At 30.5% G+C, this 18,098-nt stretch overlaps 5 protein-coding genes across 5 annotated transcripts; 2 read left to right on the forward strand and 3 right to left on the reverse strand.

The window, feature by feature from the left end:
- Nucleotides 1-775: 775 nt before the first annotated feature.
- LOC130892434 (E3 ubiquitin-protein ligase Hakai) lies at nt 776-2,452 on the reverse strand. The gene is made up of 4 exons (XM_057797858.1): nt 2,349-2,452; nt 1,852-2,079; nt 1,582-1,769; nt 776-1,527 (listed from the first exon to the last, which is right to left on the reverse strand). Exons 2-4 carry the CDS (start codon nt 2,063-2,065, stop codon nt 829-831), a joined length of 1,101 nt encoding a protein of 366 aa, XP_057653841.1. The 5' UTR covers nt 2,066-2,079; nt 2,349-2,452; the 3' UTR covers nt 776-828.
- Nucleotides 2,427-7,954, forward strand: LOC130892433 (protein aurora borealis). Its single transcript, XM_057797857.1, has 5 exons — nt 2,427-2,868; nt 2,948-3,237; nt 3,294-3,599; nt 3,732-3,860; nt 3,945-7,954. Exons 1-5 carry the CDS (start codon nt 2,678-2,680, stop codon nt 4,313-4,315), a joined length of 1,287 nt encoding a protein of 428 aa, XP_057653840.1. The 5' UTR covers nt 2,427-2,677; the 3' UTR covers nt 4,316-7,954.
- Nucleotides 7,195-11,011, reverse strand: LOC130892436 (transmembrane protein 115). The gene is made up of 3 exons (XM_057797859.1): nt 10,214-11,011; nt 9,989-10,162; nt 7,195-9,796 (listed from the first exon to the last, which is right to left on the reverse strand). The coding sequence occupies exons 1-3, from the start codon at nt 10,918-10,920 to the stop codon at nt 9,586-9,588; spliced, it is 1,092 nt and encodes a 363-aa protein (XP_057653842.1). The 5' UTR covers nt 10,921-11,011; the 3' UTR covers nt 7,195-9,585.
- An 874-nt stretch (nt 11,012-11,885) lies between these two features.
- LOC130892645 (cytoplasmic tRNA 2-thiolation protein 2) lies at nt 11,886-13,979 on the forward strand. The gene is made up of 6 exons (XM_057798161.1): nt 11,886-12,187; nt 12,297-12,568; nt 12,623-12,869; nt 12,928-13,063; nt 13,394-13,669; nt 13,753-13,979. Exons 1-6 carry the CDS (start codon nt 12,114-12,116, stop codon nt 13,957-13,959), a joined length of 1,212 nt encoding a protein of 403 aa, XP_057654144.1. The 5' UTR covers nt 11,886-12,113; the 3' UTR covers nt 13,960-13,979.
- A 1,669-nt stretch (nt 13,980-15,648) lies between these two features.
- LOC130892644 (ATP-binding cassette sub-family B member 10, mitochondrial) lies at nt 15,649-17,887 on the reverse strand. The gene has a single exon (XM_057798160.1). It carries the CDS (start codon nt 17,718-17,720, stop codon nt 15,714-15,716), a length of 2,007 nt encoding a protein of 668 aa, XP_057654143.1. The 5' UTR covers nt 17,721-17,887; the 3' UTR covers nt 15,649-15,713.
- Between the last annotated feature and the right edge of the window lie 211 nt (nt 17,888-18,098).

Here is an 18,098-nt window from a genome sequence, read left to right on the forward strand (position 1 = left end):
AAACGAACGCGACTAATTATAGTTTCCGGGAATGCTCGCTAGACGGCGATAAAATCAATTAGAATACTGAGTGCACCCTTTATACAAGAAACGCCAAACTAGACTCTAAGTTTTACTAATTTCTTACTGTACAATAGATAAAAAGGTGAAGTTTGGGTGTTATCCAACAGATAGCGATGCGCGTTTTTAATAATTAAATATGAAGATGGAGGATTATTAAAATAATACCAGGCAGGCCCTCTATGCCAGAATGTCCAAACTACATCCTAATTTTTTGTTGTAGGGTTGAATGAAAATTAAAATAAGGGTATTTTCGGATAGTATTGGTTATGAAGATGGTAACAAAATCCTTCACCTCTTATTCGATCAAAAGTTCACACAAGGGATTTTTTTGATATGAGGATACCAAAAAAAATGTATCAGTTTCATTTAAAAAAAAAATTATTAAGGAGAGAGAGGTTAGGAAAAGTGATGAAAATTGGCTTTTCTCGGAAACCATTGCTCAAAAACAGATATGATTTTCGAAAGCTCCATAAGAAAATACATGATACCATGTGGATACCCTCACAGTATACCCACTTTTAAGTTTTCAAAAGTAACCACTTTGTTAAAAAAATATAGCTTTCAAAAAATTATATGTGAATCAAATTCAAGAGTAGATCTATCCAAACATACATTACGATTGGGTTAACTGTTTTTCCGTTGTTTAATGCATAGTTTGCATAATTGAAATTCAATTTTCAACAATAATAGTTTGAAAAATAATCAATTCATAGCACCTGTTACATTATATTAAAAAAACTTAAATATACATTTCCACTTTGAACATTATCTATAGTATTGTTGGTTATTAGTCCATTGGGGAGGAGCAGTATTATAATCATACTGTTGTCTAGTCTGTACCTGTGCCGGAGGAGCGTACTGAGCGACAGTAGGAGTAGTTCCAGTATAAGCGGGATAAGTTTGTGCCGGAGTATAAGTAGGAGGTGCGCCGTAATACTGTGGCTGCTGTTGTTGAGGAGGCGGAATATGCATGGGAGGTAAAGGTTGCGTATAATTTGCTGGTTGTTGATACTGATTATAGTAATTTTGCGTCGTGGAAACAGTTTCATGTATAGCAGGTGCTGATTCTTGTATGGGCACTGTTATAAGATTAGTCCTTACACCGGAAGTTTGTACTGGAACCGGTCTCGGTCTAATATTAGCTGGTACGCCACCCCCTGATCTGGGATCGTTGGCGGTTTTAGTACGCACTGGCAACGCCCTTTCTGGTTCAACTGCCTCCATAGGTTGTTGATTCAAAGTCAAATTCGAGACATGTCGATGATTTATGTGAGCTTGAAGGTCTCTTTGTGATAAATAAGTTCTACGGCATCCGGTTTGCCCGTATCTGGTACCACCGTGGGTGCACATGAAAACGGTACCTAATGCAGTTTGTTCGACTCTCGTAACTTTTTCTAAACAACGGGGACATTGTTTCTGTTCCTTTTTACCACATGCCAAACAAAATATGTGTTTACAAGGAATCTGAAATAAAAAAAAAATTCATTATATTTTCACTATTATCACTAAATTACTTACCATTCGTCCATAAATCAAAATTGGTTTTAAACATTTATCACAGCAATGAATTAACGGATTTAGTACTTTTTCTCCGATCAAATTCACTTTATGTGACCAATCGAGTCTTAGCATCGGTTCCGGTGGGCCCCTATTTATCGTTGTAAATGTAGGAGCTTCCAATTGGGAAATATCTGCTTCAAGATCAACTGTAACATATAAAATTTATTATTATGAAAAATATTTCACTACTACGTTTAATATTACGTATGAAATCAATCAACAACCTACTTGTAAGTTGAACATTTTCAAGAGCATCTTCTTGAGTTTGAACATCTTCAGGAGCTTCTAGGGGAGGAGGTTCTACTATTTCTTCGTCACTCTCAACGGTTTTAATAGCTTTTTTACCTCTACCTCGACCTCTTCCTCGTCCACGTCCTCGACCTCTACCACCTCGTCCTCGGCCACGACCTCTTTTTGGGGGTTCATCCATTTTTGTTTTCATATAAGTCTAGCTAACTAATATTTAAATGTTAATAACACTAAGAGAAGTAAAAAAATGTAATTTTTAACTATTAAAATACTTTTATAATTTCAATGCATTATTTTGAAAGTTTAGGGGTTATTTTGGTAAAACTGTCATTGAGAATTTGACAGTTATAAGCAATCTGTGGTAGTCTATTGCATAAAATCAATTAAAAATAATTAAATATTGAATTTATGAACTCTTTATATTATGAGCTAATTAAAAACTATACTTTATGTTCGAAAAATCAGTTTTTTCTTACTTTTAGTTAATTTCAAACTAATTGCTGTTTTTAGGGATTTTCATTTCTTAAATCTAAAATGACACTTAGTTGAAATGTATTTTCGCGCAAAAAATATAAAAACGGTCAGATTTGTTTTGAAATAGTAGTGGGATAGTGTCTCTATGATCAACGGTTCTATTTGTTCGTTAAAACCAGTAATTTCGTTTTTTTTTTTTCATTGAAGTATTCTATTTTTGTGACTGTGATAAACTAATGTGTTATTAGATTTAAATAATATATCGAAATATATTTCTACAATAAAATTTTTTATATCAAACTATATTATATACATCGTATTTTGTATTGATATGGAATTTAAGTGTGTAGATGATAAAAATACAACTCCTCAATCGAAATCTTGTGTATTTACAAGTAATAATAATCACGATAACCATTTTAAATTTTTACCTAATTTTTCGACACCGCCTTCAAAAATATCCAAAATCGTGAATCCTTTCGAACGACGTTTAATTAACAGACTTCACCTTCCCACCTTCAGGTAAGTTATTGATTAATAATATTTGGAAGGTATATAAGTAATACTCATTCTTTTAAACATTTGAAATCTTTGGTTACAGCCCTTCTGTATTTGGTACAGTATCAACTCCCAAGTCAGAAGAAAAGTTTAAGTGGACAATAGACGATATTTCAAGTTTGAAACCCGCCGATATAGATGAAGCTACTATAAGTCAACATGTATTTGAGGAAGATCCTCTTGTGGAATCTATGGTACAACAAAAAATTGATGAATTCTTCAGTGAGAAGGTGATAGTTCCTAGTCCTATGGTACATGTCGCTAGAGTACCGTTAGTAGCAGATAATTCAGAAAACCTATTTCAATCCACTGAAACTAGAGAAGTTTGTGAAAGTTTGTCTTACTTATCATTATTATTATATTTAAAATTTATATAATTTTTTATGCAGGTTCTACCCAAACAGTACTTTCTCTACCTCCTGTTCTTCCTGTTCATATAGAAGAAATCTTAAAACCATACTTTCTACCAATAGAAGATCAGAGAAATGTTGATAACATCACTGATATGAAGAATACATCTCTCTTTAAACACCTCTTTGATTTTGAAAAAGACGCTCTCAGTTCTAGTGAACATGAGTCTCTACATTCAATTTCTCCTATATCTGGGAAAGGAACATCTCCAATAAAGACTCCTGTTGAAATGAACAGAAGACATTCTTTGCCGTTTGAAATGGACTGTAGTCTCTCACCAATAGGTATGTGTTTGTTGTTTTTCTATATCAGATATGTAATTCAAATGTACCATAATATCAACATACTTCTTTACTTTGGTCTTAATAAATATTTTTTGATCATACCTTTCTTTTGATGTTTTTTTGACTTTACAGGTAGAAAGTCGTCGCCAAAAGGATCAAGGTCAGCATGTAGATTGGATTTTTCAAGTAAAATGAGCCTCGATGCCAGTTTGGTTGTACCAGATATATTTAACAATCGGTCAAATACGAGTGAATTACTGGGTGAGAATCATTCAAATATTCATACTATTTTCAGATTTTGTAGAGGAAAATTTAGAATTTTATACAAAATTTTTAATATTTTAGATTTTTCTCAACACATTCAACCACAGTTAGAGCTGAGTGATTCATCTGTGAATTGGGATATGGAATGTCGACAAGTATCATTCGAGTCTCCGAATGGTAGTTCAGATTCCAGTAAGATGGATATGTCGAATTCAAATACACCCCATACAAAACTTTTTATCGGACAGAGAAAAAGACTTAGCGATAGTTTTAAAAATGAACAAGTCGATTTTGTTAAAGAAAAGACTACAACAGATGTTAAGCAGGGGAGAAAATTATTTGAAAATGAGCTAACTGATACTGGGTATCATACGGAAAGTATAAATTTGTACGAGGAGTCTAAAGTAGAAATGCAAATGTTCGCATCCACTCCAACTAAAATAAGAAATTAGTCAGTTATCAAAATTAGTTTATGCAATTTTATTTTTTTTAGAGCATTTGAACAATTTATTCGCTTTTATTTGTAATTATGTAGTACAGATTATACTTGTGTGTGTGTGTTTTCAGAATATCTCTCAAAAGGGTTAAATGTAGACCTCTGGGATAAAAATTTAACCCGTATATACAAAAATGGGTTCACCAAAATACTGATGATGATAAAAATCATCTTGAAACGTGATTTGGAGTCATGATATTTATAAAATTAGAAAAATTAATTTTATGGACAATATTTTTTGAAAAACTTTGTAGAAAATGAGTCTTTGAATATAAATTATAGGTGAATTTCTAAATTTTACGTTAGAAGTGAATTTGTTAAGGTTTTTTAGAATAAATTCCTAGATAGAGGTGAAAAAAATTGAGAGTATTTTTTTATGAATTTTGGTAAAATGGTGAAAATTAGAAGTAAAAAATTCAAATCAAACTTGTATATCTTTTTATTTTAAACAAAAAAGGTCCTATGAAGTTTTTAGATATTACTAATTTTTAAAAAGTGACAAATTTCATTTAATTTTCAACCACTTTTCTCAATTATAAATATTTTTCACTATTTTCTATATTATAAAATTAAATCCTTGGAAATTAAAAGAAAAATGAAAATAATTGAAAGAAATCTATAGAATTAAAAATTTTATTTTATACTTATAATTTAGCAAGTTATGATTCTTCAAAGCTGTAAGTATCATCCCTTAGACGTTAGCCACCCTAATTTTGTAAATAATATTGAAAAACTTTAAATACCATTTTTGTGTAAAATAAAAAGATCTACAACTTTGATTTGAATTTTTTGCTTCTAACTTATACAGTTTCTCCAAAATTTAGAAAAAATATTTTTTTATCATTCTATGTAAAGGATAATTCTAACAAACCCCTCCAAATCTGTCAAGTATACTTAAAAGTAAATTATTTTGAAAATTCATTAATTTAACCAGAATTTTCATTCAAGGGCATATTTTCTTGGGCTTAACATAATTTTAGATATAATTGAGTTCAATAATTTTTTTATCCTTGGGGGATACAATAAAGCCATATTTCAACCTTTTAGGGATATTTGTATATGTTTTTAACTTTGCTGTACTGTTCGGATCAATACGACTTAAAATCAATTTTCATTGCTATTTTTTGATAGTATCCCGTGATTTTTCTTAATTAACGTATTTTTTTATAAGAAAAGCTCAACAGGGATGTACCACAAAAAAAATATGTGACCGTTTACTTTAGAAACAACAGTAGGTCTAATTGACGTAAAAATAACAAATGAACAAAAAAGAAGAATAAATTAATAAAAAAAAGAAGAATACTTTTAAAATATATATACAGTTCATTAATCTTTCAAGAATGCATAAGCTCCGTACTAAAGGAAGTTTAAGGATTAGTACAAAAAGGATTTAGTGCAATATTGGAAGAAAATGTAATAAAAATAGCTAGATACTAGTTTTGATCAACGAATAAATGATAACAAAATAAAAATTACGTACAATTTTTATGAACAATATTTAAAATAATTATATTTTTTATCTTATATGAAATATTTCGGTAAAATCATGGATTATGTGTAACGAGGGACGTTTTAACAATCACTTTTATTGAAATATAAACGTTTTCGCTTCGAAACTTATAAACTAACTTTATATGTGGGTAAGTAATTTTTCTTAAGGGAATGAATATTTTAAGGTAAAAATACGGTTATTACAGAAAAAACCGTTACATATAGGTATATAAATTTTCCTAGGTTGTACTGAAGTCACGAGCATTCCGGAAGCTTTGCAACCGTGTATCAGAACAGAACATCGGGGTTAAAATATTTGTAATTTTAGTTTTTAATAATGAATTTAATCTACTGGATTTAAATTTAAATCTTCTAGGCCTCAATTACCATTCTATTTATATTTATATTATTGATATTAGAATAATTCAAATATAACGATCGTAATAGTGCCATAATACGTTTTACACGTATATGGCACATATGTAGCCACTTGATCATACTACCCTTCAATGTCATCAGAATCCACTTCAATCGGTTTAGTTTTTATTTTTTCCCCTCTTTGAGGATAGTAGTGCATTTTTTCTTATTCGATTTATTATGACTAAAAATCGCATTAAATTACTAGATATCCTTTTTCTTTTTGTTGTCTTCTCTGCTGATAGTTTTTGTTTGTTATTTTAGTTTTGGATGCCTGAAATCCGTCAGCTGGATGTTGAAGTCTTGACTATTTTAGGTTCAGGTACACAATCCCATTCTGACTACTCCTCAATATCATCAGAATCTACTTCAATGGGTATAATGTTTATTTTTTCCTTCTTTTTAAATGTAGTAGTGCATTTTATTCTATTATGACTAAAAATTACTTTAAATTATTCAATATTATCTTCCTTTTTGTTGTTTTTGCAACTGATGTCGGAGTGAGTTCTAAGCGTTTAGGTTTATACATAAACCATGTAACTTATTTTTTTAGTCATAAAAAAGGATCAATTGATGCATCTTTCTTTTATGTATTGCTAAATTTGAAATCTGTTGGATTACAAACTTATTTTCTTTGATTATTATGTTTTCCTTACATAGGATATAAACTACATGTTATTTTTCCCATTGTAAGTCTATCCCATTTATCTATCTACTCAATCCATTGTCTTAATTTTTTTTCTTCCACTTACCTTCTTTCTAATTATTATTTTTCATTTAATTTATAATTTCTTCTATTTAGATTCTATGTAGATTCATTTATGTTGAACTATTTGTTTCTATTTATATTGTGTCAAAAGCTACCCTCAGGTTTATAGACCAGCTCAAAATTTATTTTTCATTTTAACGGCACAAAAAAATTAAACATTTCATATAGTTTTTTGTGTTTTTAATCTTCTCTAGAAGTGACATTTTTTGTTACCTAGTATCAATATATTAACAAATATACAGAGTGGCCAGATAAGAATTTATATTTTAATACTAGAAATATTTATACTAAACAAAAGTAAAATTTCTCAAATTTTCGAGATAGAGGTTTAAACGACATGTAAAACTGAAGACTTGAGTAATTGTTGAAAAAATTAACTTTTTATAACAAATCGAGTAATACTTTCGTTCAATACTTTTCGAAGTATATATTACATGATACAAAGGTTCCATTTTACAGCATGTTACATTCTTTTCTGGTTAGAAATTTTATTATTTCGAGTTTTTGTTATAAAAATTTGTTTTTTTTTTGTAGAAAAAGACAAGTTGATCTTGCTATGAAGTTAATATAAAACAATTTCATATGAATGAAAGTACTTTGTGCTTTGAGAAAAAAATTATTTATGTCTACATAAGACTATTAGTTTTTCAACTAAATTGAAAATTGACGACAAGACTGACGATTTCTGACAGAAATCAACTAAACTATGTAGTTAGCTACAGTGGTTTTTGGTTTATTTTTCGAATTATTTGATATTTATCCACTGCCAAAATAGTGTAATTTTTTTTATATATAGTAATTACTAAATAATAACTTTTTTTGTTGTCTTAATATGCTCATTGAACTGATTTTGTAACTTTTATATACGACGTATATTATTTAATATGTGCAATTTACAATAAAATATTTATGTTACTAGTTTTATGATCTATTTCTCAATCCATTATGTTCACTGTAAGTATCTATGAAATAAAAATATTTGCAACAAAGAGAAGACGAAGAGACAATAAATGATGGGGAAAGAAAAAACTCTAATAATGAATATGGAAGAACCTACAGTCCTAAATCACGATTTTAGAGCAGTTCCTTTTAAAACTATAAAAATGTGATTTATTATGTTGTAAATATTGAGGTGGGTACCATACTTGACCTAATACCTTCATCTACGATTACATCGAACTCCACAGGATCCTATCTCTTCTAGTTTCCCAAAAGTGTTTTTCTTAGTTTTAGCCCATCCTACTGTGTTGTCCCAATAGTAATCTAACCATTTTTTTAAATACTACATCGGAATTGATTCCTTAACACTATTTGGCCCTCGAACAGTATATTTTGGTTCCTTTTTTTCTAATTTATAAGCTTTTTCATTTCTTACTCTATTGTGTTATTATTACCCCTGCCTAGTACATAATAGAATAGTGGATGTCAAAGGGCCATTAATCACATAGGCCTTACTTGACACTAGCAAAGATTGATGTCCTTTAGCTTAAACCTTTTAACAAATTAGTAATGATTTCTATCCAGCAAAAGATGGAGAGACTGCACTGCAAAATGGAGACCCCATGATGGTCTAAGTCACCACCTCAATTAATTCCAATAGCTGTTTTTACGTGAAACTTTTTGATTCAGCTACAGATTCCATTTGTCCCTACGATTTTATAGATTCAGTTTGTATGATGAGTGTAGAACCAGGACCTCCGAGTTGGAAGCTCTGGGGGAAGGATGGTTTGGAGTCGAGGCCCTTAGCATCCTGGACTGTCACAGCAGCATTGGTCTTCCTTCCCCCTTTTTTTCTCTGCATCACTGATGTTCCTGCGTTTAAGTCAAAAGTATCAGTCAGAGTAGAAGCCAATGCTTTGGGGGTAGTGGGTCCCTGTTAGCTCAATGCCCTTGTGAAGAAGAGAAGGATTTGTAATCATCCCTGCTCTTATAGGGCCTTTGGAATTTTGTCAGGTTTCCCACAGGCATTGTTTGCCACACCTAATTAGGGCCCAGGTGCAATTTGGCCACTTTTGATTAAAGCAAATAAAAATGAGCTGTCCTTTGCACTGGTTCCCCTCATGACTACATGAGCGAGACCAAGTAGAGGCCCCCAACCAAGTCCAAGTACTCATTTAGGAGGTTAGTTTACCATTTTCAAACAATTTTGGAGTTGATTACAAAGCTTTAATAGGGACTTAAGCTTAAAATTATGTTCCCATTTTATATCTACTGGTTAGTAACCAAACTGTTGGTACATATTTACTTTTCTTTTTTTACTATTTTCCACAATATTTTGGCAATTTTTTTTAATTGATACTCAATGTTATAAATATTTCAGTTGATTGAGCTTTTTTTGCCCAAACGGCAATTTGTTTACTTTTTTTCATCTTCCAGTGAAATCTGTAAATTTTTATTAATAAACCTAATAAATTCCTCTTCAGAAGATACTGAAAAATAAATTGATAATTTAGAAACAATAAATATTTTATTTATTTATAAGACTTCACATATATTACAAAATAATGTAACAACTGTATACATAAGTTAGCTAAATTAAAACTTACATGTTACTGATCGGATATTTGGGAATTGTTAGTGGAAGGACTTGTACTTGATTGTGCTTGGGGTGTAACATTCATACTTTGTTGCCCTTGTTTCGATGTTGAGGGTGTATGAAGTGGTAGGATTGTTTTTGGACTCTGTTTTGGTGGTATTAAGGGCTGTTTGTCACTGTAAGACTTTGATAACCTTTCGCTCAAGGCTTTCAAAGCTATTTGTCTGAAATAAATTATCAATTTGTAAAAACTGTATATAGGAAGGTCCTAAAGTAATAAATTAATTAATTTTTACATAATTATTAATGCAAATGGAAAATACAACAAAAAATCATGTAGAAAGCATTAAATACTAATTTAGGAAAAGAATAATCTTGTTCTAATAGAAACTTGATTTTATATGAAAAAAACTTACCTTCTTCTTTCCATATCATGTTGATCTGCTAGTGGGACTGTTACTGTAACACCTGTTGGATTAGACATATCGAATTTTCTAATGACCTTTCTGCATATTCCAATTTTAACCAACCCAGTATGAATTACGTTACTTAAAACAGCAATTGGTGGTTGAATTACATTTGGAAAGAAGCTAGAAGAAAATAATTAGAATTTTATTGATATTTCTATATAAGAAAACTACCTTGCAAAAGTGAAATAATCTGCCATATCTCCTCTAGTACCATTCGAATGTTTTTGGTAAAATCGTAAATATACCCAACTAACGATCATTCCACTAAAGAACATTGTCGGATATGTACCATCAACAACTCCTATTAACTTCACAACAATCGATAGAAAAAATACTGTTAAAGGTATATTTCTATTGCTAAGTTTCCCTAAAGGAGTTTTTATAATAACTAAGTCAGGCATAATTTGTTTAACGGTAACACAAACTCCAGCAATATATCCCGCCAATCCATGTATATGTACACTAAATAAGAATTCAGTATTAAAAGTGCAGCAATATAGAATAAAGTAGAATGCTGTTGTAATTACAGCAACTCCGAAGTTTACAATAGCGAAGAAAGTCATAATCTCCATTTGTCCCCATAAAGGTTCAATCAATTTCCCACATAGACCCACTGTTACAATGTCCACAAGCACTTCCCAAAAGTGTATTTCCATAAAACAAAACGTGAACGCTGTCCATAGCCAAAATGATGGTGGCATTAAATACCCAGGGGTAACAGATATGACTCTGATAGCTTCCTCCGAAAACGATAAACCATAACTAAACAGTACAACCCCGCATATAAATTTCACAGAAGTGCTGGTATTGCCTAAAAGTGCACTAAATTGTTGTTTTAAGTAAGGAATATTTCTTCCTAAAGTCCTAAACATAGCCATCGTCAAATCATTTAGGTTATGTTTTATGTTTTTACTCTAAAAAGTTATGAAGTTATTGAGTGACATTTGACGTTTATGTGATTACTCCAGTAGGAAATCAACTTAAAAATGTCAAACGAAACTAACTTATAAGTATATATCAAGCAGTGTTGCCAGAGCTAGTACAATTGTACAATTTTAGTACATTTTAGTGTATTTTATACGCTAGTACATTTTTCCTTTTTTCTAATACATTTTCCCTGCGTTCGCAAATACAAAGTTATTTTATATTTTCGTTTAATAAAATAAACTAGAAATTGTACTAGATTGTAACAATAATTAGAAAACAGAGCCAAGTTGATTTATATTTAGATCGTGAGATTTTTGTACTGCATTGCTAATTTTATCGGTAAACTTTATATAAATTTTTCATCCTTAAAATAATAATTGACACAGTCTATAACATTTTTGAAAAAAAAATTTAATTTAAACTTATGTTTATACATCTTTCTATAATTTTATTAAATTTGTTTGAAGTTGGTACAATCTAGTACATTTTCTAGTTCAATTTTTACATTCAGCTTTTAAATTGTGGCAACACTGATATCAAGTAGGATTACCTTGTAGGAACAAAAAACTATGGGATCAAGGTGATATATATGAGATTCTTTATGAATTATAGTTCATAGAGAACTTTTTACAAGAATAAAGTCATTATATTGGAAAGTCTAGACCCGAGCTATAACGCCCATGTCTAAAAGATAGAACTCTGTGCCCTTTTCTTTACTATTTTACTTAAAAATTGTCATTTGACTCGTCTCTTTTTGTAATTTCGTTATTTATGTCTATAAATGTTATTTCCTTCATAAAACTTCTATAATTTGAATGTATGTCCCAATAGTTAAATAACATTGTTCGATCATTTCACCAGACCATTGTTTCGCTCGCTTCTCCATTAATTTCTTGGCTCGAGGCCAACCAATCTTATAGACGACCGCTCGTGCCCAGACTTTCCACTATAGGAACTTATTATTATTATTAAAAGAAGAGGAAAGAGCGCCATCTAAAGCGATTTTGAACAACTTTCGTTGAACAAAAATAAAACATGTGTTTATGTGATTATTTAATTTTTAATTAATCAATGTACATATATATGAAAGTGAATTAGGTGTACCTATTTTAGTGAAAATAAATTACTTTTTACTTTATATCAAATGTGTAGTATAGGTGACGATATTTATGATCACGAAGAAGAAAAAACTATACCCGTTACGAAAAGCTTAAAATTGTATGTTGTCTTCTGATTATTTTAAAATATTAAACCTCCTATATTTACAATTCGAATAAAAAATTTAAATTTGATGGAATATAGCGTATTAAAGATAATAAATTTTTAGATTTGATTTGTGCAATAAATGTCGATCGGAAAAGCCTCGGCTAGTTTTAAGAACTAAAGACGCATATTGTAACAATTGTTTTTTATCCTCAACTGTTCATAAATTCAAAGCTTACCTTGGAAAATCTCATTTGATACAAAAAAATGATAGAGTATTAGTTTGGCATCAAATTGGTCACCCTAGTACGTCTTTATTACATTTTCTTAGATCAGGTCTAGATCTGAGTTCTTCTAAAAAGTTGCAATTTGTACCAATCATACTTTTTATTGATGGTTAGTATAATCAACAAAACGAGTCGTTTTTTTTAAATAATTTCTCAATTTTAGATCAATACCACCTAAATTTGAATGAAAGATTAAATTTATTACAAAAAGCTAAACAAGAAATATTATCTTTTGGTTTCCGATTTAATACAGTTTCATTCGCTGATTATGCTACGAATCCTAAAAATTTGAATAAATTATTTTTTATTGATATACCACAAATATCTGAATTGGACAAACAGAAATTAGAAGATGTTATAAACAAGAAAACTTCTAAAACTCATGCAAATGATATAAAAGTATTAATTAGGTAAGGAAAAGTATTTTATTAATTTTTTTTTCATTTATTAATAATATTTTCATTGTAGAAGACAATTATTGACAGATGCAGCTAAATATTATCAATGCAAGTTTGTATTTACACCTGAAATATCTGTAGAAGTTGCATCTAGCCTTCTATCTAATATGTCACTTGGAAGGGGCCCTCATGTTGCAATAGATGTGGTAAATACAAATATTTTATATAATGTGTCGTGTTAAATTAATGATAAAATATTTGTTATTTAATCTTGTTTTAAATACAAAACACTAAATTAGACAAAAGTTGTTTATAGTCTTATGATATTTTCTATAGCTCTGAAATGATTTCTTGTTCAAGCAGTGTAATTAGGAGAGTTACCAATATTTTTAAAACTCTCAATTCAATTAAAACTTTCAATAAATTGATGTATATTGTACATTTTTTGTTCCATTCTGTAACTGGAGTCTGTTTTATACATTCCAGCAGTTTTATTAGCAAACCAAGTTTTTTCGCTGAATTGTTATTGATTTTAGGGGTTTTGTGATGATAGAGATGTTGATGTGAAAATTATAAGACCCCTTAGACAATTTGATATGAAGGAACTTGCGTTTTACAATAAAATTAATAACCTGGAACCACTTTCAGTACGACAGAAAAGTGTAAATCCCTATTTATCTGTACAGGATTTAATGAAAAAATTTGTAACAGATTTGCAAAGCAATTATCCAGCTACGGTTAATACCATTTTGAGAATAGGGGATAAATTGAGCGTTGATAGGGATTGCGAAAGGTTGTGCAGTTTATGTAAGGTAAAAATGAGTTTGATTTCCTTTTTTTTAAAGCCCCACTGAACTCACTTAATTTTTATTCTATATTATATTTTATATTACAGGGGCCATTATCAGTGATAAACGACCAACTTACTTCACATCAATCAACGACTTTTTCTCATTTGGTGTCAACTGAAAAACATGATTATACAATTTCAAGACAAGATTGGTATCAAAATATTTTTAACGTTTTTGATGAAAGAGTTGTAGATAAAGAAAATTTATGTTATGCTTGTTCCAATATTAGTGACAACGTGAAGTTTACTTAATAAAATTTTGAAATATTAAAGAGTTGGAATTCTTTGATTTACTCTATAACCATTTCTATTGAAAGGAGTCAATATAATGTATATACGATACTCATCCCTTTTTTTATAGGGGTTAAACTAAGGAGGATATAAATAATCGTTTCAAATGAAAAGTTGATTTTTTCTTCAATTTATTGAAAGAAAGATTGAGGGTAGTAAATTTACAAACCAACAACTCTAGTTGAAGTTTGGTTTTTGTCATGTAGACCAGAATACTTATACCTTTATATCCAGTTTCAAAAGTAACGACAATCAAATTTATAAATATTTTAAAATTCCTTTTAATGGCTCCACCTCGTGAGCTGGGGCTGGATCAAATACTCACTGTTAGGTTCCTCTACATCTTACAGACAAATATTTTTCTACCAATGCACTGAATCTAAGTGTCATCGACTCATAACCAACATAGGAGTCCAAAAGAAAACTTGTTTCTAGTATCTGGGATCATGAAAATGAAACATAGAAGAAAGCACTGGACCCCTGGTTTAAATGGTATTAACGAAAATCCCATGCCAACAATTTGAAGCTGACTTTGGAATGTAAAAAAAAACTTGATGAAATGGTGTATTTCTCATCTGAGTCCCTGGTTAAATTGGGATCAAAGGAAAAATAGAGGCCAAAACAGGAAAGAGATCATAAGCTCCCATGTTATCACCTTGGAGATTATATGGTAGAAGAAAACTTGATGAAATTGAGTCTCTTCTGAAGTAATGGTAAAACTGGGATGCCTGGAAAAAGAAATGAATCCTTGGTTAAAATGGGATCAAAGAAAATCCCATGCCAACAACTTGAAGCTGACTTTGGAATGTAGAAGAAAGCTTGTTGAAATGGAGTCCTTTTCATCCGAGTCCGTGGTTAGTCTTGAATTTAGAGAAATGAAGAGGCTAAGGAAAAAGTATAAACTCTCTGGTTAATTGGGATTAAAGTAAACGTAGAGGCCAAAACTGGAGAGAAGACATAAGCTCCCATGTTATCAGCTTGGGGCTGACATAAGAGTGCAAAAGAAAACTTCATGAAATAGAGTCTCTTTCTTCTGAAGCAATGATAAAACTGGGATGAAAAAAATGGCGAGGCCTGAAAAGAAGCACTGAATCCTTGGTAAAAGTGGGATCAATGAAAAAGTAGAGTCTAAACCATGAAATTTAATGTCATCAATTTGGGGCTGAGGAAAACGTGATAAAATGGTCTGAGGTCTTGGTTACATTGGAATTAATGAAAATTGAATGGAAAGGAGCAGAAATGCCTTTTTTTTGTTTATAAAACGCTCCTATACGAAAAAGTTTTGAAAAAATGGGGTAACTAAAAGATAAGTACCTTCTCACCTAAATATTTCCTACCTTATTAATTTTTTCAATAGTTCTGCTTCTTAGACCCGTTTATATATATTTTCCCTTATTGTACTATAAAAGATTCATTATTAATCTGTATGAATAAGTTATTATTCACTATTGCATAAATTGTTTTTATTTAAATATTTGTTGAAATTTCAACTCAACTTTCCCCCTGAGGTTTAAACAGGTTCTATTTTCATATTAATGTAATGAGTGATGTATTTAAACATGATTATTATCAATGTCCGGTAATATTTTGATAAATATCAAAATTAAGCCTTGGAAAAACACATGTTACAATTTATCTCATACAATTACAACTGTTTAAATTAACATTTACTCCTGATAAGAAATAAAATATAATGTAAAACTTTTACTTTAAAGTCATTCAATTAGTGGAGAAAACGTCTGATGTTGGATCAATTCCTTAAAGGGACCATCACGTTGGATCAAATCTTCATATTTTCCTTGTTCTACAATTTGTCCATTTTGTAAAACGGCAATAGTGTCAGCATTTTGGATTGTAGAAAGTCGGTGGGCTATAGTTAATACAGTTCTCCCTTTCATAACCCTTTCTAAAGCTTCCTGTACGTAATGTTCCGATTGAGCATCTAGTGCACTTGTAGCTTCATCCAGAAGTAAAATTTTTGGGTTTTTAATAAGAGCACGAGCTATTGCTACTCTTTGTTTTTGTCCTCCACTAAGCATAATCCCCCTTTCACCTACTACAGTCTCAAATCCATCAGGGAGTTGTTGTACAAACTCGTAAACATTTGCTTCTTTACAAATACTTATAAATTCATCGTCTTCTACTTTTTCAGGATTTTCAGAACCATATAATATATTTTCTTTAATAGAACATGAAAATAGAATAGGTTCTTGACTAACTGTACCAATGTGCTTTTTAATCCAAGCAGGATCTAAATCTTTAACATTATGATTGTCTAAGTAAACTCCGCCATCAATTGGATCATATAATCTTAATAAAAGTGCACCTAAAGTACTTTTTCCTGATCCACTTGGACCTACTACTGCTACAGTTTGTCCAGGTTTAATATCCAAAATTAAATTTTTAAATATTTCAACATCATCTCTAGAGGGATAACAAAATTTAATATTCTTAAATTCGATATGACCATTTATATCTGTTAACGGTACTAATCCACCTTGTGTTGGAATAGTAGGTTCTCTATCAATAATTTCCCAAATTCTAGTCGCTGCTCCTAGAGATTTGTTCAATTCGGAATAAAAACTTGATAAACCACCTACAGATATACCAATATATGCTGCATATAATAGAAATGAAGATAAGCGTCCAACAGATATTTCATTTGATGATACCATAACTCCTCCATAATATAAAACTGATATTATAATCATTTGTCCACTGAATCCTGTCATACCGTAAAAGAAAGCTCTTGCTTTTGCTTCTTTATAGCAAAATTGTAGGACATTATGAATAGCTGTGTTATAACTATGTACTTCCCTTGGTTCTTGCGCGAAAGATTTTACAGTTCTAATATTCGATATTCTCTCTTCTGCTACTTTAGTTGATTCCGCTAATGAATCTTGAACTTGTCTTGAAATATTTCTCACAAATCTTCCATACCAAACTGCTACAATAGCTACTGGAGGTACTATTGATAAACCTACTAATGCTAATTTAGCAGACATGTAAAACATCATTCCAGTACCTGTACAGACCATAATGAGTGATCTTAAGCCGTCAGATATATTCTGTGAAAGTGATGATCCTACTATTTGGGTATCAGCAGATAGTCTGTTTACTAATTCTCCAGTTGGTCTTTTATCGAACCATCCTTGTTCTTGTTTTAAAATTGCACTAAACACTTTTTTTCTTAAAGCATTTGTCATTCTATATCCTGCAGTTGACATTAAGTATACTCTGGCGAAGTTACATATCGCACCCAACACAAATACACACAATAAAACTCCGCAAACTTGATTTAATCTCGTTCGTGCACCTTCTTTTTCTTGTGAGTCGTCATATATGATATCTAAAATGTATCCCAAACTATAGGGAACTGACATTGTTACAGAACTGGATACTATTAGGAAACCTATGGCGGTAGTTAACTTCCATTTTTCGGGTCTGGCGAGAGAAAATAATCGTTTTAATTCAGATTTCTTAAGAGTTGTTCCTTTGTTTTCTTGTGGCGGTTTTCTTTTTCGGAAAATTCTGTTAACAATACCTCTTCGAACATTGTTTGTAGTTTCCGGGACCTCGACGGAAATATAAGTTTTATTTTGACTTATTTTTTGGGACATATTGTTGAAGTTACTGAACTTCCGTGTACTGTTGAAAAATTGGAGTGGTTTAACTGATTTCGTTAAATTTTGAGTACTGATTATCAATGCATAAACATTCATTATTATCTATATTGAATAACTGGAACAATAAATTAATTGTTATTTTTAAATCTATTTACACTTCGGATTATTATAATGACTATCACATTTTTTTATCTTTTTTAAAAATATACATGTCCTTCAAAAATAAGGTTAAGAAATGACGTAACGTTTATTAATGGTGGCGAGACCATAGAATTATATAAAGATAGGAAAGTTCAGATTTTAGTTAGGGTCAATGATATGAAATAAGGAATTCAGAGCTTGCGCACTAATCTGTCATTGTCATTTAGTATTGTGTAAACGGGGTTTTAAATCGTGATATCATTTGACGTAAAGTACAATATATTACACTGAGAAAAATGTTAATTTGACCTTTTTAGCCCAATTTATGTATAT

Source organism: Diorhabda carinulata, chromosome 4 (assembly GCF_026250575.1).
Source record: "Diorhabda carinulata isolate Delta chromosome 4, icDioCari1.1, whole genome shotgun sequence".
NCBI classification, from domain to species: Eukaryota; Metazoa; Arthropoda; class Insecta; order Coleoptera; family Chrysomelidae; genus Diorhabda; species Diorhabda carinulata.